Source organism: Belonocnema kinseyi, chromosome 2 (genome assembly GCF_010883055.1).
Source record: "Belonocnema kinseyi isolate 2016_QV_RU_SX_M_011 chromosome 2, B_treatae_v1, whole genome shotgun sequence".
In the NCBI taxonomy this organism is placed as follows: Eukaryota; Metazoa; Arthropoda; class Insecta; order Hymenoptera; family Cynipidae; genus Belonocnema; species Belonocnema kinseyi.
Window position 1 is genome coordinate 160,825,249 of NC_046658.1, and position 23,732 is coordinate 160,848,980.

A 23,732-nucleotide genomic window follows, 5' to 3' on the forward strand; every position below is an offset into this window, starting at 1 on the left:
TATTTGAAATGTCAACCAAAAAAGATCCATTTTTAATGAATCAGTTTCATTTTTAATAAAAAAAAAGAATATTTTCTACCAAAATAGATAAATTTTCAAAGTAAAAAGACGACTTTGAAATAAAAGAGTTGTATTTTTATTCAATAAACATTATTCAGTCATGACAAAAAAAAGTTTTAATCAAATTGTTGAATTCCGAAACTAAAGAGATGAATGTTTTTTCAAAATAATTGGATTTTCTACTTAAAAATATAAATTAGTAGCAAAAAGTCATTTTGCTCTCCAATGTTTGTATTATTTAATAAAAAAGAAGAATTTCTGCCAAGAGATGCATTTTCAAAGCAAAATAGAAATTTTCAAAATCAATACTTGAATTTTTATTCAAGAAAGATTTTTCAATGAAGAAAGGAAAACAGTTTCAACCAAATTGTTGAATTCTGAAATTAAATAGGCGAATCCTCTACAAGATAATTTAATTTTCTAACAAATTATAAAATTTTTAACATAAAAGATAAATGATAAATAATAAAAAAGACAAATTCGTAACTAAAAAAAAATGTAGACGGTTTAATCAAAAGCAATTAACAACAAAATCCGCTCGCATAAAAAAATGAGAAAATGGGACAGAAAGTTTAGGAATAAATAAAGCTGAATTTTTATCGTTTATATACTAAATAATAATAATAATTTAAATGACCATTTAAATTCATTCGTAACACTTTTAAAACATCAGGTCAGAAAACTGAAAATTTTGCAAACAACAATTTCACAACATGGTAATGTTGCAATCCAGGCCAATACCTGGAAAACAAAAGACCAAAGGCGGGATAAATCTCGCATTTTTCCTTTGTTCCTCAGGTATTGAAGAAAGACACCCGATCTCCCTATTCAGACCAAACGCACAATCAGTCTCCTTGCATCAGGTGCACCATCCGTTGAGCTTGAGAATTGTTTACATAAATATAATTGGGTGCACGTATCATGAAATCATCCTTAGGTGTATTGTGGGTACACATTTTGCATCGGTCAGGTGCATTACTTGGCCGATTCGTATTTGATCATATCTGAATCACAGGTGCATGTGAAACGACGAGATCACGCATTTTCTCTCGTACACCTTATAATATACCTGCAGCTACCTGCGCCTTTCCGGGAGAACGATTCGCACAGTTCTCGTGTGGCGTGCATTCCAGTCCAGAACTCTAGACCCGTAGAGGTGTAGGGCACCGAATAAAAGGCGAGAAAAAAATCAAATGACACACCTGCGCACATTTACCTCTTTTTAACTCTTTACATCTTTCACCTTTATACTAATTTCACTTATTACGTAATAAGAAAACCTACCTTCATTACGCAAGTCATTAAGATTATGAGAAATAAATTCAGACTTTAAACGTGATAAAAATTTCATCAATCATTGATGATGCAGGAAGCAAAAAGAAGTGTAAATGCAGTTTCTCAATTTACTACAGCGCGGAGCAAAATCGATAGTGAAACTGTGCGTGTCGAAATTGAGATGGTCCGTTTGACCTTCTAGCCAAGCACCTGACGCTGTTTAGGCGCCGGACGTTTAGGGACGCGGGGTTTAGGCACCAAGTCGTTTAGGCGCAGAACTTTCAGGCGCCAGGTCGTTTAAACGCGGGACGTTTAAGCGCCAGGTCGTTTAGGCGCGAGACGTTTATGCGCGGTATTTTAAGGCGCCAGGTCGCTTAGGCGCAGAACGTTTAGGCGCTAGGACGTTAGGGCGAGGGACGCTTGGGCGCCAGGTCTTTTACGAGCGAGGCATTTAGACACCAGGACGTTTAGGCGGGGAATGTTTCGGCGCCAGGTCGTTTAGACGCAGGACGTTTAAGCGCCAGGTCGTTAAGGCGCGAGACGTTTAGGCGCCAGGGCGTGACACGCTTAGGAGCCGAGCGGAACCAAAACGTCACGTATTCCTTCATAGTGAGGAAGACCATAATTTTAGAGTCTGTTTGAATATCCACAGGTGTTTTAGATTCACTCTCAGAATAATCAAATCGACACCAGGATTATCAATCCCAAGTGGCGATGTTGTTTCCTTAGCATCTCGTACTCAAAGTGAGGGGCCGTACTTAAATTACGTAACGGATAATAGGCCCCCTCTAAGACCCTCCCACCCCCTATGAAAAGCGTAAAAAAATATGTCTCCCCCCCCCCCATGTCCTCTTACTGTACGCAAGTTTTAGATTCCAGGAATGTTTTGCTAGTTATTGCTAGTAGAATTTATTCGGGGTGCCCGAGAACATCATTTTCGTTAATGTTGAAATATCAGTATTTGATCTTGTAATATTTTTAACATCGAATCTTTTATAAACGAAATAAAACAGTATTTTAGATACAGGATAAATTTCTAACAAAAAAGTATCGTGGTTTATATTATAATGAAAGTGATGAAATTTATGTAAAAAAAGAAAAGAATTTTAGAACAAAAATTAAATTTTCATCAAATTCTAAAACTTCAATTTCAAAAATGTGACAAAATTATTTTTTTGCCAGAAAAGATATATTTTCAACTAACGAAGGTCAATCTTTAAAAAAATCTTTAAAAAAATTGATTACTGAACAAAGTGATTCAAACTAATTTTTGGAAACGAACCAGTTATTATAGTTAATACTCAAGCAAAGCAGAATTATTTTTAAACAAAAAGTAGCCTTTGCATTAAAAAAAAATTAAATTTATACTAAAACAGGTGAATTTTTATTTCAAAGTTTTTTTTTAATAGTTGAGTTTTCACCCAAAAAGATTTTAGTTACTTTCAAGATCAAAATATGAAGTTTTTAACAAAAAATAAGTTTCTACGAATAAAGTTGAATTTTTTATCAAAAAAACGAATTTTTTCAACCAAAAAGGATGGATTTTCAACAAAATAATTGAATTCTCAATTAATTAGTTGCATTTTTATCCAAGCAAGATGAAATTTGTACTAAAACAGATGATTTTTTATTAAAAAACTACACATTTTTTTTAATTGGAAATTTCATCTAGAAAAGATTTCCGCTCAATTTTCAACACCACAATACAACTTTCTAATAAAAATTTAGTCTACTACTTTATAGTTACATTTTCAAATAAAACAATAGAATTTTCAAAAAAAAATATGACTTTTCAACACAATAGTTTAATTTTCAACTGAACAGTTGCATTTTTATCTAAGAAATATTAAATTTGTTTAAAGACACATGAGTTTTTTATTTGAAAAAAAAATTTCAAAAAAATAGTTGAATTTTTATCCAGAAAATATTTGAGTTCTCCTTTCAACACAAAAATATTAAATTTTAACAAAAATTAATTTTTCTATGAAATGGGTAAATTTCAAACAAAATAAAACAGAATTTTCAACCAAAAAGTATGACTCTGGAACAACATTTTTGTATTTTTAGCCAAGTAGTTGCATTTTTATCCAAGAAAGATATGATTTCTGCTAAAGCAGGTGAATTTCAAAATTAAAAAGACAACTTTCAAAAAAGATTTGATTTTTTAACGCAACAGTTGAATTTTTATTCATAATTGATGAAATTTATTCTAGAACAGATAATTTAAAAAAAAAAACTTAAAAAATATTTAAATTTGTACCTAAAGAAGATTCCAGTTCACTTTCCAACACCGAAAAAAGAATTGTAAAAAATAAGTTAGTGATAAGAAAATTTTACTAAAACAGGTGAAATTTTAAACCAAAAAGACAAGTTTTCAAAAAAAGAGTTGAAATTTCATCGAAAAAGATTTCAGTTGACTTTTCAATGCAAAACACGAATTTTTAACAAAATAATTGAATTTGCCACCAAAAATTATATATATTGCTAAGAAAACACCATTTTTAATTTTAAAATAAAGCTAATAAACTCTATTTCATATATAATTTTTTTATTATTTATATATTATTTATAATATTTTTTATTTATACAAAGTTTCTTTACACTACGATCAAAATTTTGTAATTTTTTTTTCTGACATACTTTTCCAATCAAGCTAATCAGAGAGATCGATGATAACTACCTCTGATGATAATACAGATTCCTTTAAATTACACGTATATCTTATATTAATTGAAAGTACATTTGTATTATAAAAATATATATATTGTTATCCTTTCTTGGAAATATACTCTGAATTCTCTGACATTCGATTGCTCTTGAACCTTTATAAAGGATTATATGTACCATAGTACGTATAATCCTGATACTTTAAGTACCTATATAAGTTTAAGAAGCTATATTTTCCCGATGAAAAAAAAATCAACAAAACCGCAACTTTGACCCTGACGACTTGAAATGCGGATATCTCGACAAGTGTACCGCGTATAACTCTTTTCTGGCGGACGTCCACATATTTTGTTCCTCACGTGCGTCGTGCACTTTAAGTGCTCCTCTTTGAAGCCTATTGAAGCACAACAGGTGGGCGGATGAGACAACATCGAAACCGAGCTATGCAGGTACTTACAAGATCTGAGAGTCTGAAATTCCTATCTATGTGCATTGTACATTTTTCACTATCCTCTGCTCATAAAGATTTAACTTGTTTCATTAACTTACTTCCCTTAGTATCGAATTTTTTCATTTAGGATTAAGATATTCCAGACGACCTAGATATGTCAAACAAATATTCATTTATTATCACATCGAGTGCAATCAAGTCTTGGAGGAGTGAAACAAGGTATGGCAAGAGTTGAAAGCGGAGACCACCCTGCCTGCACTACTCTCTCGACTGTGCTAGAGAGGCGAATGTAAAGAGGTGACTTGAGATATTATAAGCGTACATTGTGAAAACTAGGAGTCGATTAAAGCCTAAATTCAGAGCTAAAAAAGTCAACAAAACTAAATAATCTCGCTTTAGTTTGGCCGGACAACCTGATAATATAAAAGCGATTTTTCGGTTGAAACACTCGAATTAATAATCATCTATCAATAACCAAATGTGATAAAAAATTTTATAAACTTAAAATTTGTTTTTGGCTACACAAAACGCATAAAATAATATAGTTTAATATAATAACACTTACAAATTTCGATTTAATTATTTTTACATTAATTTCTATGCATTTTAATCAATCCGTGGCCACTGAAGAATTAGCGCAACGATTTGGATACCATTTTTACATACTGCGCATGCCCAGGTTTCTTAGTTACCTACTGCGCATGTCTAAGTGTCTTGCTTACCCTCTGCGCATGTCCAAATACCGGTTGTACATACTGCGCATGTGCGGATGCATTTGGCACCTACTGCGCATGGCTAAGTATCTTTTATACATTCGACGCAAGTGTAGATATGTTGGATACGTACTTATAAACATAATATTCCTGCAGTGGGACTCCGGGGAGGGGGGGGGGGGTCTCTTTTGTTATCGTTCACCACAGATCTTTCGAGCTAAATCAAGACAAATCGTTGAAGCAGTCTTTGGCGACAAGAGGGTGACACCAATCACTCCATTGGCTTTTGAAGCTGCTTTCTTTCGACCTGTTTCCGAAAGTGTCCCATCTGAAAAAATCTGACTAAACAGATTAGCTCTAGCCAGCAGGAATCCTACAGGCTACATAAAGCATCGTTACAATCAATATTAGCTATTTAGTCTTTTGCGATTCCTCATAATGAACCACTATAACTCTATCAGGATGATTAAATCTTCTTGAAGCAATCTTTGGTGGCTAAACTTAGTTAACCAATTAACGAAACCCCATGTTTTCCTCTATATTTTTGAGAGGAAGAAGAACCCTTTAGAAAAAAACTCTTAAGCAATTGGCCGCACTCATCAAAGAATATAAAGACATGAAGGTGCATAAAAGTAAAAATGGCAGAGGGACAAAGGGGACAGAGACAACACGCTCTACGATTGTCTATTTCTAACAGCTCTGATTCAAGAGACAAATGCGCGAAGTAGAATAAAAAAGTTACTGCTGGACTAGTGTGTTTCTCCGCCTACCCTAAACGAATAGCATGGAAAGGAGAAGAAGAAATATATTAAAAACGGAGGAAATGCATTGAAAAGAAGGGAAAAACCAGGAAAGGAGAAAGAAGAAATGCCGTACTGGAGAAGGTATATTCAAAGAGGAAGACTTGTAAAAAAAGACGAAAGAATAACCCCCAGAAACCCCAAGATTAAGCCGAGAAAAATAGATGCATTTAAACTAAAACGATTAACTGAGGGCGAAAAGAAAGATGAGAGAGATAGTTTCCAGAAGATCAAGGACCAGCTAGACAAGCTTTTAAAGAAAAACGTTTGCGAGCACGACGTCCTCAAATCTGCTGAGCAATGAAGAAAATCTTGACTTTCGAGAAAGGACAAGTTCTCTGGAACAAAATTGACAACCAGCATCGACGCCTTTGTAATTTTTGATAATCCTCCTCGTGTTCAGAAGATTAAAAATCAAGCAGAACCACTGTTTATGACATCACGCGAAAGGTTTGTAGTTTTTCATCCCTACAAAAAGTATTAGTTGGTGGCTATATACGAACTGGTGATCCAAACCCCTCTACGAGTGACTAAACCGAGGACATGTTCATTTATTTAAGAAGCTTCTTTATTTGTTCGCAGACACTTCACACGAAACAAAGAAACATTGTCTACGGAAAGCCACTACAAAATTCACGGAGACACACACTCTGCGGTCAGTTTTGAAACAGAAACAAAATCTCGACAAAATTTTTCTTGAAGCAGATAAGTTGACCAGCTGATACTGCTCTAAGAGGTCAAAGTATCAAATAGAACAAAGTGGCAAGTTGCTACTCTATTTCAGTTAGTGAAAAAGCATCAGAATGAGCGTCCAAATTGTTCTGCTGCAGTCAAACCTGGATTTAATGTCAATTTGGGGACTGACTGTGATATTATATCCAGAGTTTCTAAACTATATTGTATCTCTTGTTTTTCTCTCTCTGTTTTGTTACGCCTGAGTGAGCACCACCTATCCTCGCCACGCGGTATCAATTCTGAGAAACACTAAATCCAGAAACACTAAATCCAATTTCGACTGTATCTGCGCGATCATATTGGAGCGACCAAGGAAGGATCCCGAATTGAAAGGAATATCCCGCTTTACGGTGATGTCTTTTAATTTTTTCGGCATGTAGTAAGTATTATTAGTATTAATTTTTACATTGGAACGCTTTAGCATAAAACGTGAATATAAGAACAAAAACAATGACATGTGAAAAATGTCAAGTGAAATGTGAAATCATACATAAACGATCTGGTGGATCATAAATAAGTCACTTTTTTCGTGTTTATCGGCAAACTTCTCTCTAACGAGATCCGATAACTAGCAGTGCAAAGGTGTTGCAGAGACACAATCTATAATTACATCGGTGAACAAACTCTTACAGATGCAATGTAATTCAAGTTGTAAAGTTGTAATACTATGTACACGCATTCTGTTCTTGATGTTCAACAGCCACCTATGGCTATTGGATCGATAAACCTAGTCCTGTCCTTTATATGCTGACAGTCTTTGATCTTTAATCCTCAGTATTTCAGTGTCAAAAAATCTAACATATCAAAATGTATTCTTGGATGAATTTTTCACTGTCTCATGACCATGCACATGATGAAAGCCGTTCTTTTAGATTACAAAAATAAGTACCAGGAAAAATGCCTATACTGACTCATTTGAAAACGTACGATTGTATCCAAGAGTGGGTAGTGGAAGTTGCTTGGCGCCACGGTGACGGTGCCGGTGTCAAAGTTAAAAGGAGAGAGAGAGAGACTACGAGAAATGCAAGGCTAAATGTGGTGTACAACGAGCACTTACAACTTTCTCATTACTTGAAATTAAGTAAAAACTGAGTCAAATCTTCAGAATTAGATAACTTTTTTAAACACAGTCGTTATCTATATACTTTCATCAATTTTTGTTTCAACACCTTTGACAACTTTCAACAACAAAAACAAATTTTTCCTCACTCGCCAAATTGGTTAATCAATCATTCTAAAAGCATGCATATGGAAAATAGTAGAAAACTCGAAGAATCAAAGTCTGAAGCCAGTAGTGAGTAGAAACTTCCGGGTAGGATGATCCGCCAGTGTGCAAGTGTTCAAGTGTGCACGATGCCCACGATGCCCCAAAGCAACTTGACCTCCAGGTCCGACCAACGTCCCCCTAATCCCTTTCTCTCGCCTTCTCTCTCGTCCTCTTGTTTAATACGGAGAGAACTCAGAACGAGGGGGTGGCGGATGGTGCAGAGAAATGTGCAGTGCATCTAGATCTCGACCACGTCCATTCCTGGACAGTGACTAAAAATGGCCGCGGGTTGGTTTCCGGGTCACGCGTCCCTGGACCGTCTCACAATATAGTTCGCATAATCCCTTCCACCTCATATCTGTCCCTTCATTTATTTCTAAGTATGAAAAAATTATATTCGCTGTAACGGATTATAGTTTGATACGGATGATAAGTTGATTGTATGAACTAATATGCCGCGTAAGTGACAACTAAGAATTGAAGTAGTTTTCAGTATTTCACATCGTATCCTGGTGAAACATGGAGTTTTGTAGCATTTTATAATGTTTTATGGAAGCACTTTTAAATGTGAGGTAAAGAAATCTTACACTGTTAGCTTATGTATTTCATCATAGCTGCAAAATCACAATAGAAAATTATTTGTACTTGGTCACATGGTGAACTCAATTATTTCCAGCTAGCAGCTATGGAAACTAGGTAGCTGCTTGTCCCGCAAAGAGTAGCCTAACACGCTATGCCACACAGTAAACTCTCATGTATTAAACTACTCATTATGCTACCGCTGGATAAGTGTAAGAACTATTGTGCAGAATCACAAAGAAACCCAAGAATCCATCGACCAAATTTGGACAACCACCATAAAATGCTCCTATTGAAATTAAAAAAAAAAATAAAGTAAAAAAAGGCGCTGTTCTTGTCTGCTCGAGTATTTTTTATTTTATTTTTTTCCCTTGATAAGGGTGCTGTATGAGTTCCGAAACGTTGATGTTTAATTTTTACATATGTTTCTTTGTTGTGATTTGATGACAATAAAAATAAAAATGACGAAAAAATAATAAAAAAGGAAGGGGATTTGTTTGGTTGCCTTCTCATTTTCTTTCCTCTTTTTTATTTTTGCCCCAGGAGGAAAATTACTTTCTTTTCTTTTTCAGGAGAAAAAGTGTTTTTCTTTTTTTTTTTCAAATTTCAATAGGAGCATTTGAATATAAAAAAATTTAATTAGGAACGTTAAATAGTATTTTAAATTTGATTTTATTCTCATTGAAATCTCTTTAATTGTAAGAACTATGGAAAATTATTGCTCATACTCACAGAAAAAACAAAAGTTAATATTTGTTACAGCTAACTCTTGCAATGGTTAAAATTAAACATATTTTTTCGAAAGCTTCGCCAATGTTAGAAGAATAATTATGATCTCGTCTACCGTGTCACGCTGAAGTGAGAAAATTTGAGATTAAACGACGATAGATAGCGCTGGCGTCGTAATTCTCGCTACACCTCAAATAAAAATGGACCATTTCTAAGGCGAAAGATTATCCAGACATGGTTAAAAATCGAAAATTATCTTCGATTCATGTAAAGTTAATCTGTCAAGGTTAATTTTGGTTGCAGTGAATTTTTCACCTGGAATCGATGTAAACTTTATCTTTCATTTATTTTGTGATGGATTTAAAAAAAGTTTTTGTTGAATTCAGCTAAGTATTTCAAAATAACCTTGTATTTTTAGCCCTTATATCGAATTAATTTGAATTATCTTTAAGTTTTCCAAACTAATTTCAAACTTATTTCAATGCATTTTTTCATACGTTGTCATTTCCCTTAAATTCCTCTAAATCCACTAAAATTTTACTGAAATCAATTGAATGTTTTCGATTTTTAAAATTATTTCCAATTTATGTGAATTGTTTTGTAGCCATTATTTACTTTTTTGTTTAGAAATTCGTAGGTTTTTCAAAATTCAATAGAGTTTTATATAAAATTTTTTTTATTTAATTCATCATGAAGTCTTAACTTCACTATGCATTTTTAAGTATTGCATCAAAGCCTTTTAAATTCCCTTGAATTTTTCTAAGCTCATTTTAAATTTTTAAACTGTCTGGATTCAATTAAGTTTTCTTCATGTTTTTATCTGTCAAAAATTTTCTGTTTTTAAAATTGTGCAATTCTAATAAATTCAATATTCTTTTTTCAATGTCAAACTAAAAACGGTACATTTTCGGAGTTCATAACATCGACTGTTTTGACATTCATTCCGAATTCAATTTTCGAATTTTCGATCACAGCGCTTCCCCGAGATAAAGAAACAGTTCAAAGAAGAACAGTTTCTGGCCTGACCTAGAGATGGCGCCAGCAGGTCTAATTTTTAGCTTGTATTCTATAATCTATCATACTATATTTCACTAGTTTGTATATCAATTTTCAAGTCGATTGCTTTCTATTAGTATACATTTGAGAGCCTACTCAACAATACATCTCGATTGTTTCTGAAAAAATTGAAAAATCAGAGAATCGTGCGATCATTAAATACTTCTATTTAAAAGGCCTAGCAATAATAAAAATTAAAGAAAAAATTGATTCCACACTGAACGACTCTTCTCCATCATATTCGACGGTTAAGAAGTGGGTTTAGCACTTCTGACGAACCACGTTCAGGATGCCCCGTTGAGGTCGCAACTCCCGAAATTATTTTAAAAATTTATAAAATGGTGATAGAGGACTGCAGATTAAAGGTAAGTGAGATAGCTGAGGTTAGTAAAATATCGTGTACGCAATTTTTTACATGAACATTTGGGCATGGAGAAGCACTGTGCTAGGTGGGTGCCGCGTTTGCTAACAGTCGATCAAAAAATTGATCCGGGAAACTGTTTTGTTGCGATGGCTAAAATCAACGAATTGAAATTGTTCCCCCATCCACCACATTCACCAGATTTAGCCCCCAGTGACTATCTTCTCTTCCCTAACCTTAAAAAATGGATCGGAGGTAAAAAATTTCAGAGCAACGAGGAAGTCATCGATGCTGTAAATGAGTATTTTAAGGGACTTGACGAATCGATCTATAAAAATTGCATCACTGCATTAGAACACCATTATGAGAAACGTATTAGACTTGAGGGAGATTATGTTGAAAAATGAAGTAAAAAAAAACGAAAAAAGTTGTTTTTCCTTATTAGGCCGGAAACTTTTCAACCCACCCTCGTATCTAATATCAGACGTCCAATAATGTAGTTGTCAATTGTTTGCAATGTTTTTACCCAACTTCAGAAAAAGAAAAAAATTTAATTTAATGTGGAGCAGCTCATCTCTAATCACTCCGAAGATTGAAGAAATGTCACTCATTTTGGTCCGTTATTCTCGGATGCTCCTTTAACCTATTATCTTCTGCTTCAAATCACCTGCGGCAAGAGAATATCGTCTTTTCTTCGCATTCTCACGGTGAAGACTGAATGTGATACGGACAATCGGGATGAGGATTTATTGTCTCACATGTTCAAGAATACTCACAGAACGATAAATCTATTGTTATTTGTTCATTTATTTATTTTATTTACTTCAGCACTATATGAGGATATTCAAGAATTATTCGTATGTGATTAATTTTTATTTATAATTTATTCTGTGTATATCCTACTTAGGAATCCCAGAAACGTCCCATAGATATACCGGATTGCATAATTTATTGCAAAAGTTTACTTTTATATTTCAGACCTTACCCTCATTTCCCTATTCCTCACTTTACCCCTTTTTTAAATAATTTCTATTTATTCTTCTTTTTCTCTTTCTTTTCACCTAAATTCAATCTTTTTTTATTTATACGACTTTTCGGTTGGAAAAAATCTGTTTTGGTGGTGAATTGAACTATTTTGTTGAAAATTCGTCCTTTTTTATTAAATTCAAGTGCTGTTGCTATATAATTTAAGCAATCTTAGGTTGAAACATCCTCTATAACATTTTGAGTTTTTATTTAAATTCAAAATTTAAATACTTGATCAAACTTTGGAACTACTTTGTTAAAGAACTTTGTTTATTCCGATTGATGTTTTATCATTTTAGTTAAAAGTTTATCTGCCTGGATATAAGTGTGAATATTTTTTTGGAAAATTCTTCTTTTTTTGGTTCAACTCAACTGCTTTTGATTGAAAATTAAAATATTTTTTAGCAAAGAAATATAATTCTGAAAATGGGGGCAGAAATTCCCGTAAAGAATGGTATTTTGGATTTATAAACCGGGAATTTCGTGAAAAATTATAATTTTGACTTCGGGATGGGAAGTTTTCTCAAAAAATTATAATTTTGTCTTTGAGGCTGGGAATTTTTTCAAAGAATTATAATTCTGAAATAGAACAGGGAATTCTGTTGAAAATTGTGATTTGACTTGGAAAGGGGAATTTTTCACACGGAACAAAAATCTTGCAAAAGAATTTCAATTCTGATTAAGATGAAGGGAATTTCAGATCATTTCTGCTTCAAGTCAGAATTCGTCACAATTGGAAACTTTCCTCTTCCAAATTTTTAGAAAAGGGAGTAACTATATTTCTAATTTATAATATAAAATTTTGTAAATAATTTTAATTGTCACTTGGAAAAAAGATTTAAGAACTTAAAAATATTTTTTTTAATTTTGAAAGTTTTTAGAAGAATAAAAAAATGTTCTTAAGATTTCTGTGAAGATTTTCAATGAATTTTTATTTTAAAAAGAATATACAAATATTTCAAAGAAACATTTTAAAAGATGTAAACTGTCAACAAAAAATCAAGTACTAAATACATATTAAACTGACTTTAATTTTACGAAAGATTTGGTAAAATCCTGCGAAATTAGAAAAATTCTTTAAAATTTTCGACATTGCTTCTGACGGGGAAAATTTATAAAATCTTTTAGCATTAAAAAACGTTTAGCAAAAGAACAGTTCATTCAAAAAAATTTTTGTTTAGAAAATTAAGTTTTCCCTTCAATTGAAAAACGATTACAATTTTAAAAATTAATGTTCAACAAAAAAATTTAATTCTCAACCAGTTGAACTTGAAAAACGAATACGAATTTGTAACTAAATAGTTGAATCTTTAACCCAAAATCTGAACTTCGAACGAAGAAGGTTCGTTTTTAAACCAAACAGACGAATTTTCCACCAAACACATGAATTTTTTACCAAACAGTTAATTTTTCAATTCATGAAGGATCAATTTCCAATTAAAAAGAGAGCAGCTCATTTTTCAGGTGGAAAAATTCATTTTCAAACTAAAGAAGCACGAAATTTTAACTAAATAGCTAAAAAAAATAGTTCAATTTTCAACCAAATAGTTGTATTTTTCAACTATAAAGTTAAATTTTTTACTAAACCGACGAATTTTTAACAAAATACATTCATTTTTATGAAAAATTTTAGCTTTTGAATTCCAAAGAACGATTCATCTATAAAACAGTTGAATTTTTAACCTAAAAGTATAATTATTCAACAAAAAAGTTAATTTTCTATTAAATAGTTAAATTTTCATAGCATTAGTTTAATTTTCAACCAATTAGTTGAGAAGACTAATTTTCCATTGACATTTTCCGAAATTATGAATTTTCAACTAAAATGATGAATCTTGAATGAAAAAATTTAATTTGTAAAAAATAGATCAAATTGAACTTCAGTTCATATTTTTGACCGTCTTATTTTGATGTATAAAATTATTTAATTTTAAAATTAATTTTTGATTTACCCATGATTGTTTTAAAAATAAAAAATAAAATTTATAATATTTTATTTTATATTTCAAATTACAAATGAATTTTTTTAATAAGTAAAATGTTTAAACTAAGTTCTATCAAAAAGATGAAACTTCAACAAATAACATCAATTTTCAACAGAATTTTTAAATTTTTAATCCAAAAAGACAATTTATCTACAAAAAAGCTGAATTTTCAGTCGCAAATATAATTTTTTAACAAAAAAGTTTATTTTTTACCAAATAGGTGAATTTTCATAAAATTATATTCATTTTTACCCAAGTTTTTAAATTTTCAAGCGAAAGTTTGAATTTTCAATCAACTACTTGAATTTGCTTACAACTTGCTGAATTTTTAATTCGAAAATATGAATTTTCTACAAAATAGTTTGATTTTCAACCAGAAATTATTATTTTTCCAATAAAATTATGAATCTTGAATAAAAAATATAATAATTTCTTTTAAAGTAGTATAAGTTTAAAGAAAGTAGTTGATTTTTTTTTACAAAAACAGAAGAATTTTCCATAAAATAGTTGAATCTATAACCAAAACAGATTAATTCTTCACCAAACAGATGCATTTTTAACCAAACAGGATTACCTTTTAGCCAAATTGTTTCATTTTCAACTAGAAAACTTAAATTTTCAATTAAAAAGATTAAATCTATCCAAATAATTAAATTTTTGACAAAAAAAATATTTATTGATCAAATATTTACATTTTTGAGAAAATAATTAAATTTTGAACATATTAGTAGAATTTGAATCAAATGTGATGACTCCCCAATCAAAAATATAATAGTACATTTTCAGCCAAAATTTTCTAAAAATAAATTATTTTGTTGCGTTCTACTAATTCAGTTCGTACTAAAAGCAAAAAAAAGTGAGAAAAATGGAAAGTTTCTTGACACAATTTAAGAATAAATTTTTATTAAAAATTTTTGTTAAATCAACACTTTTACATTGAACTAAAACGAAATGCAAATTATTTATTAATTCTCGAAAACTTTTTATTTTTTTCTCTTTTTCTTGCTCTTTTTTAATTAAAAAATATACTGATTTAAATTTATCAATATATGGAACTAACTACTTATTTGATCAACAGATAATTTTCAAAGTGTTACTGACTTTTCTAAATATTCAAATTTAATAATAAAAATATTTTAAAATATTAGGGTGTGCACCCCAAAAAAATTAAATGATTAAAATAAGTCAATCAGTTTGTTTCGAATCGAGGAGTGCTTTTTCTACTTAAGAAACCTTTGAATTATGTTAAGGGAAAAGATCCTCTGTAAGAAACATATTTTTCAAATATTATAAATCACCATAACCTTCTTATTTTTCATAAAAATGTTTTAATATTAAATAATATCAATATTTAATCTTTGTATATGTAAAATCTACCTGTAATAATATTCAAATATTTCGCGCCTTTTCTATTTCTGAGAGGTGCTGCCTCACATGACCAGTCAATGTATCAACATTTATAGATAATCACAGAACAAAATAAAAAACAAAACAAAAACTACAAAAAAAATAGTTACAGACCAACTAGCGCACTCTCGTGGCTGAGAAACTCTCCTATTCTTACATAAATCCAATACCCACCATAGATAACCCACGGCCGTGTGCAACTAGAATTGTTACCTTATGTAGTCGGTAAAATAGAGATTAATTTTCAGATTATGTATACTTATCATATAAGTAATTCAATTTCCACATTTTGTTACAGCGTTAATAAATATTTGTCGTTCAAGCTTTGAAGATAGTGAAAAATCTGAATATGGACGGTCGGAGAATATTCTTTTTTGGGAAAATTAAAAAAAAATTGGTCGGTAAAGTAGAGATGGATTTGTAAAGCATGGATACTTATCATATGGAAAATTCAATTCCCACATGCTAGTTTCCATTTTAATTTTTAATCAATCTTTTTGCTGAAATTTTGAGAAATAGAGAAGAACTTGACATTTTGTTCTGAAATTATCTGAAGTTATCCTTACTGTCGGTAAAAACTTACCTACCTTTAGTCAAGACATACCTACTGTCGGTAAACAAAAAATACTTAACGTCAGTATAGAATTATCCACTTCGGTAAATATTTACCCACTGTCGGCAAATAATTACCCATTGGCAGTAAATAATTAACCATAGTTGGTAAGAAAAGTATACCCATTATCGGTCAAGACTTATCATGTCTCTATCATTGTCTCTTCTCCTTTCCCTGAAAGAGTGCTGCTATTTACCAGTCATCTGCTAAACGCCGGAACGGAACATGTTCCAGGAGAAAGTGATAATTTACACTTTTTCTTCCTTGCTGAAATGTTTTAGAAACTTAGAAATGTTTAGTGAAACAGAAAAACGAAGTTTTACAATCGCAACTTTTATTTTTTCAGTACTAGTAGACTCATAATGCTAAAATTAAAAGTGAAAGTAGCAAAGATGTGAGAGCAAGCTCCAGTCTTTTGATCTTTTCTCAAACGAATCATAAAATTTGTAAGTACAACCAATTTATTCTAATGCTTTCGTTTATCTTTTCAAGGGTTTTAAAAGAGTCTATTGTTTTTTCTTTCTGTTTTACCGACAATTTGTGGCACCAAATTCAGATGATATGTGTATGAACAAGAACATTTTAAAACTTTTTTATAAATATTTATAAACTTTTTCTTACCGTAAACACACTTTATTGCTAAATTAAAACTTTTATATGAATGCGAGATATGCCTTTTCTAAAAAATATGAGATAATAATGAAAATAAATAAAATTGAAATATGAAATGTGGGTGGATGTTCTTATATGCATATATAGAGTCCGGCGCAGGTGTTTTATTCTTCCACTCATAATTATTCTTCTTACTTAGCCGGAAGTATCCTCTGCTCAACGATTCCTTTCATCATGAAAGAAAGGGATTTCATTTTTATTGTTATAAAATGTGCGCTGTTCGTCATTCCAATTGAAGGAAATTATTCGGGTATTAATTTACCTGAGGGTCATCTAAAATATTATTTCAATTCTTTTCCTGCGGAGGCGGAAAAGTGTCGGAATGATGTAGCCTGTCCATATAAGGTAGGTAAACTTGGTCCTAATTTTCTAAATTTACAAGGTGACTGAGAAACCGGGAAATTCGGGAATTTTGTGAGACGGCGAAATTACTTTGGATTTATTTTTTGACCGGGAATTTTACAATTTTTTAGGAAACAAATTCTGTATAACTCTAATTTCAACCGTTTTTTAAAATAATTAGTTAAATTTTTATCTTCTTTAATTTCATTTTTAAGTGTACAATTTAATTTAAAGATTTTTAAAATGCCATTTTAATTTTTATTGCATAAGAAGATTATAATTTAACGGTTAAAACTTTTTTAGGACAAATTTTTTTTAAATCGGCAAATAAATTTACTGTCATTTTCACCGGTCAAAATGAAAAAAATTCAATAAAAAAAACCTTTAAAATTTAATTTTTATTCAAAACAAATTTTAATAAATTTTAAAATGGGAAATAATGTATAAATTAATAAATAAATATAAAATAATAGATAAAATAAATGAATAAAATTTTAAATGAGGAAATCTTAAAGCATAAAATAAATAAAAAATAAAGATTTCTGTAAAATCAAAAAATATTTTAATTTTTTAATTTTAATAATTAGATTTTAATTGATAAATTTTAATAAAATCAAACAATAAATTGACTGTCATTTTCGCCGGTCATAACGAAAAAAATTTAAATTACGAACCTTTCAAATTGAATTATTATTTTTAAAAAATTTAAATAAAGAGTAATTTTAAATGTGAATATATTAAAAATGAAGAAAATTTCTACTATGTAACGTTGAAAATTACACGAATGCGAACTCTATTTAAAAGTAAAAAAAAATTTTTTAATACCCAAGAATTGTGATATTCCAACTTTTTTATAAAATTTTAATTATTGTAAGTAAGTTTAAATCGTTTAGGAATTACCAATTTTGAAATTGTTAATTATACTCTTAAAAATGCAACTATTTCAATAAAAAATAAAATAAATAAAAAATTAGATTTCTATAAAAACAAAAAACTCAGTGTCATTTTGATAAAGTTTCTAAATTTCAAAAATCTTAAATTGTTCTTACATAAAAATATTTTTATTTAACAATTAAAATTTATTTGGCACATTTTTATTAAATCAAACAATAAATTGACAGTCATTTTTTTGGTTCAAAATAAAAATTAATTTCATGGCTAATTATAAATTTTAAAATTTAAACATTTCAATTCGGATTACAAAATTAAAACTTATAAGTGGAAAATTTAGCTTTCAAAATTAAAATTCAGAACTGTAAAATATAAATATTAAACTTTAAACAAATTATTTAATTACTGAGACACTTATTTCAGATCATAGTTTAATTTTTATTTTTCACAACACAATTTAAAATTTTTAATTTTAAATTAATTAATTTTTAACACTTAATTTAGGATTATTATACATTCTTAAAATTCTCCAATCCAATATTTTACAATTTTAAATACTTGTTTTTTGTAATCTGCCTAAAATTCGGATAGTTTTTACATGTACTATTCCAAAAACAAAATTAAAGGCAACATTTTTTAATAAAAATCATATTGAAATTTTAGAATTTGCAGATTTTAACATTAAAAATTAAACTGTAACAGTTGTAAAGTCTTATTAGTTCAACAAATGCAAATGGCCGATTGAAACTTTATAAATTATTATTAAGTATAAAATATCTTCAAAATAATTTAAAATTCAAAATAGAAGATTGATTTTGGAATATTTCGAACAAAAAATGTACTTATAAGCTTTTTAAGAATTTTGAAAGAATTTTACTTTGAAGTGAAGAATCTCGAAATTAAGAAATTTTATATAAAATTTACGATAATAGCATCAGTTTAAAACATTTAAAACTTAATAATTTCAGGTTAATTAAAAATGTAAAATTTTTGAAATATAAACCTTTAAAATTAAATTATTATTGCAAAAATGTTTAAATAAAGAGTAATTTTAAATAGGAAACTAATAAAAATCAAAAATAATTAATTAAAAATTAAAGTAAATTTAACTGGTTTTAAAATTACCAATTTGCAAATCGTTAATTATACTTTTAAAAATTTAATCATTTCAACCAAGAATTAAAAAAATAAATAAAAAATAGATTTCTATGTGAACAAAAAATTTCGTTTCATTTTTATAAATTTTCTGAAATTCCACAATTTCAAATTGTTATTACATAAAAATATTTTTCTTTAAAAATTAAAATTTATTTTACAATTTTTTTGTTTAATTAAAAAAACAGATTTACAGTTCTTTTATAAATTATAAAAGATTATTATTTCAATTTCCATTAAAAAATTAAAACTTATGGAATATAAAAATTCTAAATATATCTTTCAACATGAAAATTCAGAACTATAAAATTATAACTTTTAAAAATTAAACAAATTATTTAATCAATGAGGTATTCATTTCAGAGCTTAGTTTAATTTTTATTTTTCACACCAGAATTTTAAATATTTTTTAATTTGAAATGATTCATTTTTTTAAATCTTTACCTGAAATTAGGATAGTTTTTATACGTTTCATTGCAAATTAAAAAGAAAAAAAACCAATTTTTTAATCAAAATCTTCTTATTTTTAAGATAATTTTAGAATGATAGCACTGAAATTATTCTTTTTATTATTACTCATAAAATCAACAAATGCATTTTTTTAATATACCACAATTGGAAAATAGTCTGAAAAATTTCAAACTTTTAAATTTTCCTGTATGGAAAAAATTATGTTTTTTATTTTTTTTTTAAGTTTATGGTCATGATTTTATAATACGATTTGGAAAATCTTTAATTTAATGAAATGTAAACGCTCAAATGAATCTTAATAAACTATTTTCAAGTTTAAAATAGCTTCAAAATAATATATTTATGCTTAAAGGCCTTTATTAAATTTCAAATATTATTTCAGTCTAAAATTGTCAATTTTAAAACCATTCAATTTGAAATATTGCACTTTAGAAAAAGGACAATTACTCAAAATTTAGAATTATTCATTAAAAATCAGTAATTGTAAATTAAATATTCAAAACTAAACAAAAAAAGATAAACCTTGAACGTTACAATTTTAACTGTTCTGTTTTAAAAATTTAATTCTGAAATTAAATTTTTGAATTTTAAGATATAAATAAAAATTAATCACCTATTATTGTTAGATAGAAATTTTAAATGGTTTAAAATAATTTGAAAGATTTGTTTACATGTAACGAAAAAAGTTTTTTATTACGAAAAATTAATTCTAAGAGAATATTTGAAAATATTCAGAAAAACTACAGAATTATTAAAAATGAATGTGGTCGATTTGAAGAAACTTTTTTTCATTTTTTAGGATTTAAAAAAAGTAAGAATAATTAGAATCACTCTAAAAGTTTTTCACCTAGAAGGTTTTAAGTAATTGAAAAAAATCAAAAATATTAATAAATTTGAAAATATTACAACAAATTTTTGACGAAATGTAGATTTTTAAAGATTTTTAAAGATTTTTTGAAGATTTATAAAAGACTCAAAAAGTTGAAAACATTACAATAGCTTTTTGACAAAATGTAGAATTTTGAAGATTTAGACAATTTTTATTAACTTAATTTAAGGAATTTTAAGCTAAAAAGATTAGAAATGGAATGATTGCATTTTTTATAAACTGAGAACACTGATTGAACTGAAAGCTAAATTATTTTTATTTTAAATGTTTTTAAAATCCTTAGAATGCTTGGAAATTTTATTGTCAAAATTTTGAAACATCTAAATGTTATTTTAAATGTTCTCAAATTTTTAATTATTTTCGAAATTTGTTCAGAACTTCTAAGCATCTTTTAAAATGATTCTAATTTTTCCTATGTACATTTTTTAAAATTCTATCTAAATTATTTAAAAAAATTTTAAATATTTCATATTAATTTTTTTAATTTAAAATTTCTTTTAAATATTCTCTTAAAATTAAATTTACAAATAAAAAATCATTCAATTTTCGTAAGAATGATAGGTGTTCAATTTTTATTTATACATAAAAATTCAACAATTAACTTAAAAATTAATATATTTTTTAATTTTTAAATTAAATGAATTAAACATGGAATATTTCAGACTGAAATAATATTTGAAATTTAATAAAAGCCTTTAAGTATAAATATATTATTTTGAAGTTATTTTAAACTTAAATTCACTTTAAAAAATTTTTAAATCTTTAAATTTAAATCTGCACTTAAAAATTCCAATCTATAATATAAAACTTTTAAAGTGAAAGGTTTTCGAATTACGTATTCTAAACTGAATGTGATTATAATTGAAAAAGATAAAAGTTTAACTAATTATTGAAAAAACGGTGGAAATCAAAATTGGATCTTTTTCAAAAAATGTATTCTAAAAAAATCAAATAATAATTATTAATTAATTAAAACTGAAAATGTCTGTGAATTAATTTTTTTTATCGTAGAAAAACTTGTCTGATGAATTTCTATGTTAAATTATAATTTTTTACATAATATATATTTAAATTTCTAGAATTTCAGCATCTTTAACATTGAAACGTAGAATTTAATTTTCAATTATTTAATTTATAAAGCTTAAAATTATAAGGTATATAATCGTAACACCTTTCTATTAAAATTTTTCAATTTTGAGTGCTGTTGTTTAAAAATTTTTTATTTTAAATTCAAAAGCTTATATTTAAAAATTATAAATTTAGGAATTCTTTCATTTCAACACGAAGTTTGGAACTGTTTCATTTTTAACGCCGTAAGTTTCAACTGAATTTTTTTATCATATAAAAATCTAATTTCTTATTTAATTTTTTTATTCCATATTTCCTTTTAATAAATTCTTATTTTGCAAGTAAAATTGTAATGGTTGAAATTTTAAAAGTGTAATTACCAATTTAAAAATAAGTAATTTTTCAACGATTTAAATGAAGTTCGGATTAATTTAATTTTCAGCGTTCCCGAGTATAAATCTGTTTATTCTTAATAGATTCGCATTTAAAATTTATTGAAACATTTTTTTATACTTTAATTTTAAAGGTTTAAAATTGAAAAATGTTCAATTTTGAACGGCGAAAATGGCGGTCAATTTATTTTCAGATTTTAGAAAAATTTGTCTTGATAATTTTCAATTATTAAATTATAATTCTTTTATGTAATAAAAATTTTAAAATTATAAACTTTGAGTTTGAAACAGTCAATTTAATTTTCAATTTCAAATTGTCAAATTTTAATCATATAATCAAATCATATAAAACATATAATAATTTTAATTCTGTTGAATAATTTCAAAGGATCCAATTTCAAAATTATAACATAAAATTATTAAATTTTAAAAGTTTTTCTTTTGTCTGATGTTCGTAATTTTAATCTGTAATTTCTGAATTTTGAGATTCTTAAATTTATTGTAAGATTGTTCAATTTTGAATGCTTTAAATTAGAAATGAAATTTTAATGGATTAACAACTGAATAATAATTTATTTTACATGTCGATTCGAAATCAGTTCAAAATAAAAAAATTTCCAGATTTTAAAGTTCAGAATTAAATTGTTTCAGTTCGAATTTTTAAATTCTTCGGTTAGTTAAAAAAATGTAAACACCCGATTGTAACTTTATAAACGATTTTCAATTTTAGAACAACTTCAAAATAATATATTTAAAATTAAAGGCTTTTATCAAATTAAAAATATTGTTTTAGATTAAAATTTGAAATTTTTCTAATTAAGAAAAATAACAATTGCTGATTATTTCGATCTATTTGATTGTCAATGTAAAATCGGTAATTATAAATCGAATATTAAAAACATGAAAAACTAAACCTTGAACTTTACAATTTTAATTTTTCTATTTGAAAAAGTCTAATTCACAAGTAAAATTGTTGAATTTTGATGGCTTAATTCAAAACAAAATATAGATTTTTGCATATTTCGAACAAAAAATGTAGAAGCGTTTTAAGAATTATTTTCCATTTAAAAATATTTAAAATGATCGAAAATTTGAATAAATGTAAACTTTATAGTTCGAATTTGTTTATTTCAGTGAAAAAAATATATTTTTTTGAGATAGAAAAGTTTAAAACTGACGAAAAAGAATTATTTTAACAATATTTTTTGTGACTGACTTTTTTCTTACTGTTTGTTCATACCAATTTTTATAGAATTTTTAAATTCTAATAAATCATGTCTTATTGTTTCGTGAAAAAGATTCCATACCACTCTACTATTTTGAATTGTGAAAAGAAGCAAATTTTTTAAAAATATAGTTATTTCTTTACAAAAAAAACGTCTTAAATTTTTTTTAACTATTCTAGCCATAAAAGCATTCAGTTTTAAAACTGGAATAAGTACAGCGGTAGAGAATATTTTTAGTAAATAAATAAGACGATAATTATTCAAATTTAACCATTTAAAAAAACTTGGTAAGGACTAATAGCAAGAAAAAATTCAAATACGTACAAAAAAATGATAAAATAATGTTTTTTTTAAACCTAACCATTTTTTTCATTAAAAAATAATTAATTTTTCTATTTGAAATAAATTCATCAGTAAAAATCTTGAAACAAATTGGAACAGAAATATAAAATGGTTATGCGACTGTGGACGTGCGGTATTACACTTGTGGCTATGCGGTTTATGAGACCGCACGAATATACTCAAAGGTTTCTATTCCATTCGAAATATTGTCCTGTTTCTGAGTATTTTATTTATCCATTAGATGAAAAATATTCAATGATTATTAATTTATAAACTATAATAATATTTTTTTAAATTAGAATCATTTGAATACTAAAGCCTGCTGGGGTTATGAAGCAAATTGTAAACCTGAGAATTCTTTCTCGATTCCACACTGCCCTGGTGAACATAAAGGATGGGTCGCCACCAAAAGTGCTCAACTCGATACATTCTATGCTCAAGGGGATTTTGGTTACGTGAGAGATCAAAGACGTGAAATGATGATTCTGTGTGAACCGCTTTTTGTGGTAAGATTTTAAGATTAAAATTTTAATTTTTTTTTTATTTCTGTTCAATAAGAG

General features: G+C 27.8%; 1 protein-coding gene across 2 annotated transcripts in view; it reads left to right on the forward strand.

Annotated features, from left to right (window-relative positions):
• Positions 1–15,951: 15,951 nt before the first annotated feature.
• The window catches only part of LOC117167673 (EGF domain-specific O-linked N-acetylglucosamine transferase-like), a 27,303-nt gene continuing 19,522 nt past the window's right edge, over positions 15,952–23,732 (forward strand). For both annotated transcript variants that reach the window (XM_033352783.1, XM_033352784.1), the window contains exons 1-3: positions 15,952–16,170; positions 16,536–16,741; positions 23,472–23,678. In XM_033352783.1, the coding sequence (XP_033208674.1) occupies positions 16,571–16,741; positions 23,472–23,678 (378 nt within the window). In that variant the 5' untranslated portion in view covers positions 15,952–16,170; positions 16,536–16,570. The remainder of the gene's footprint in view (positions 16,171–16,535; positions 16,742–23,471; positions 23,679–23,732) is intronic.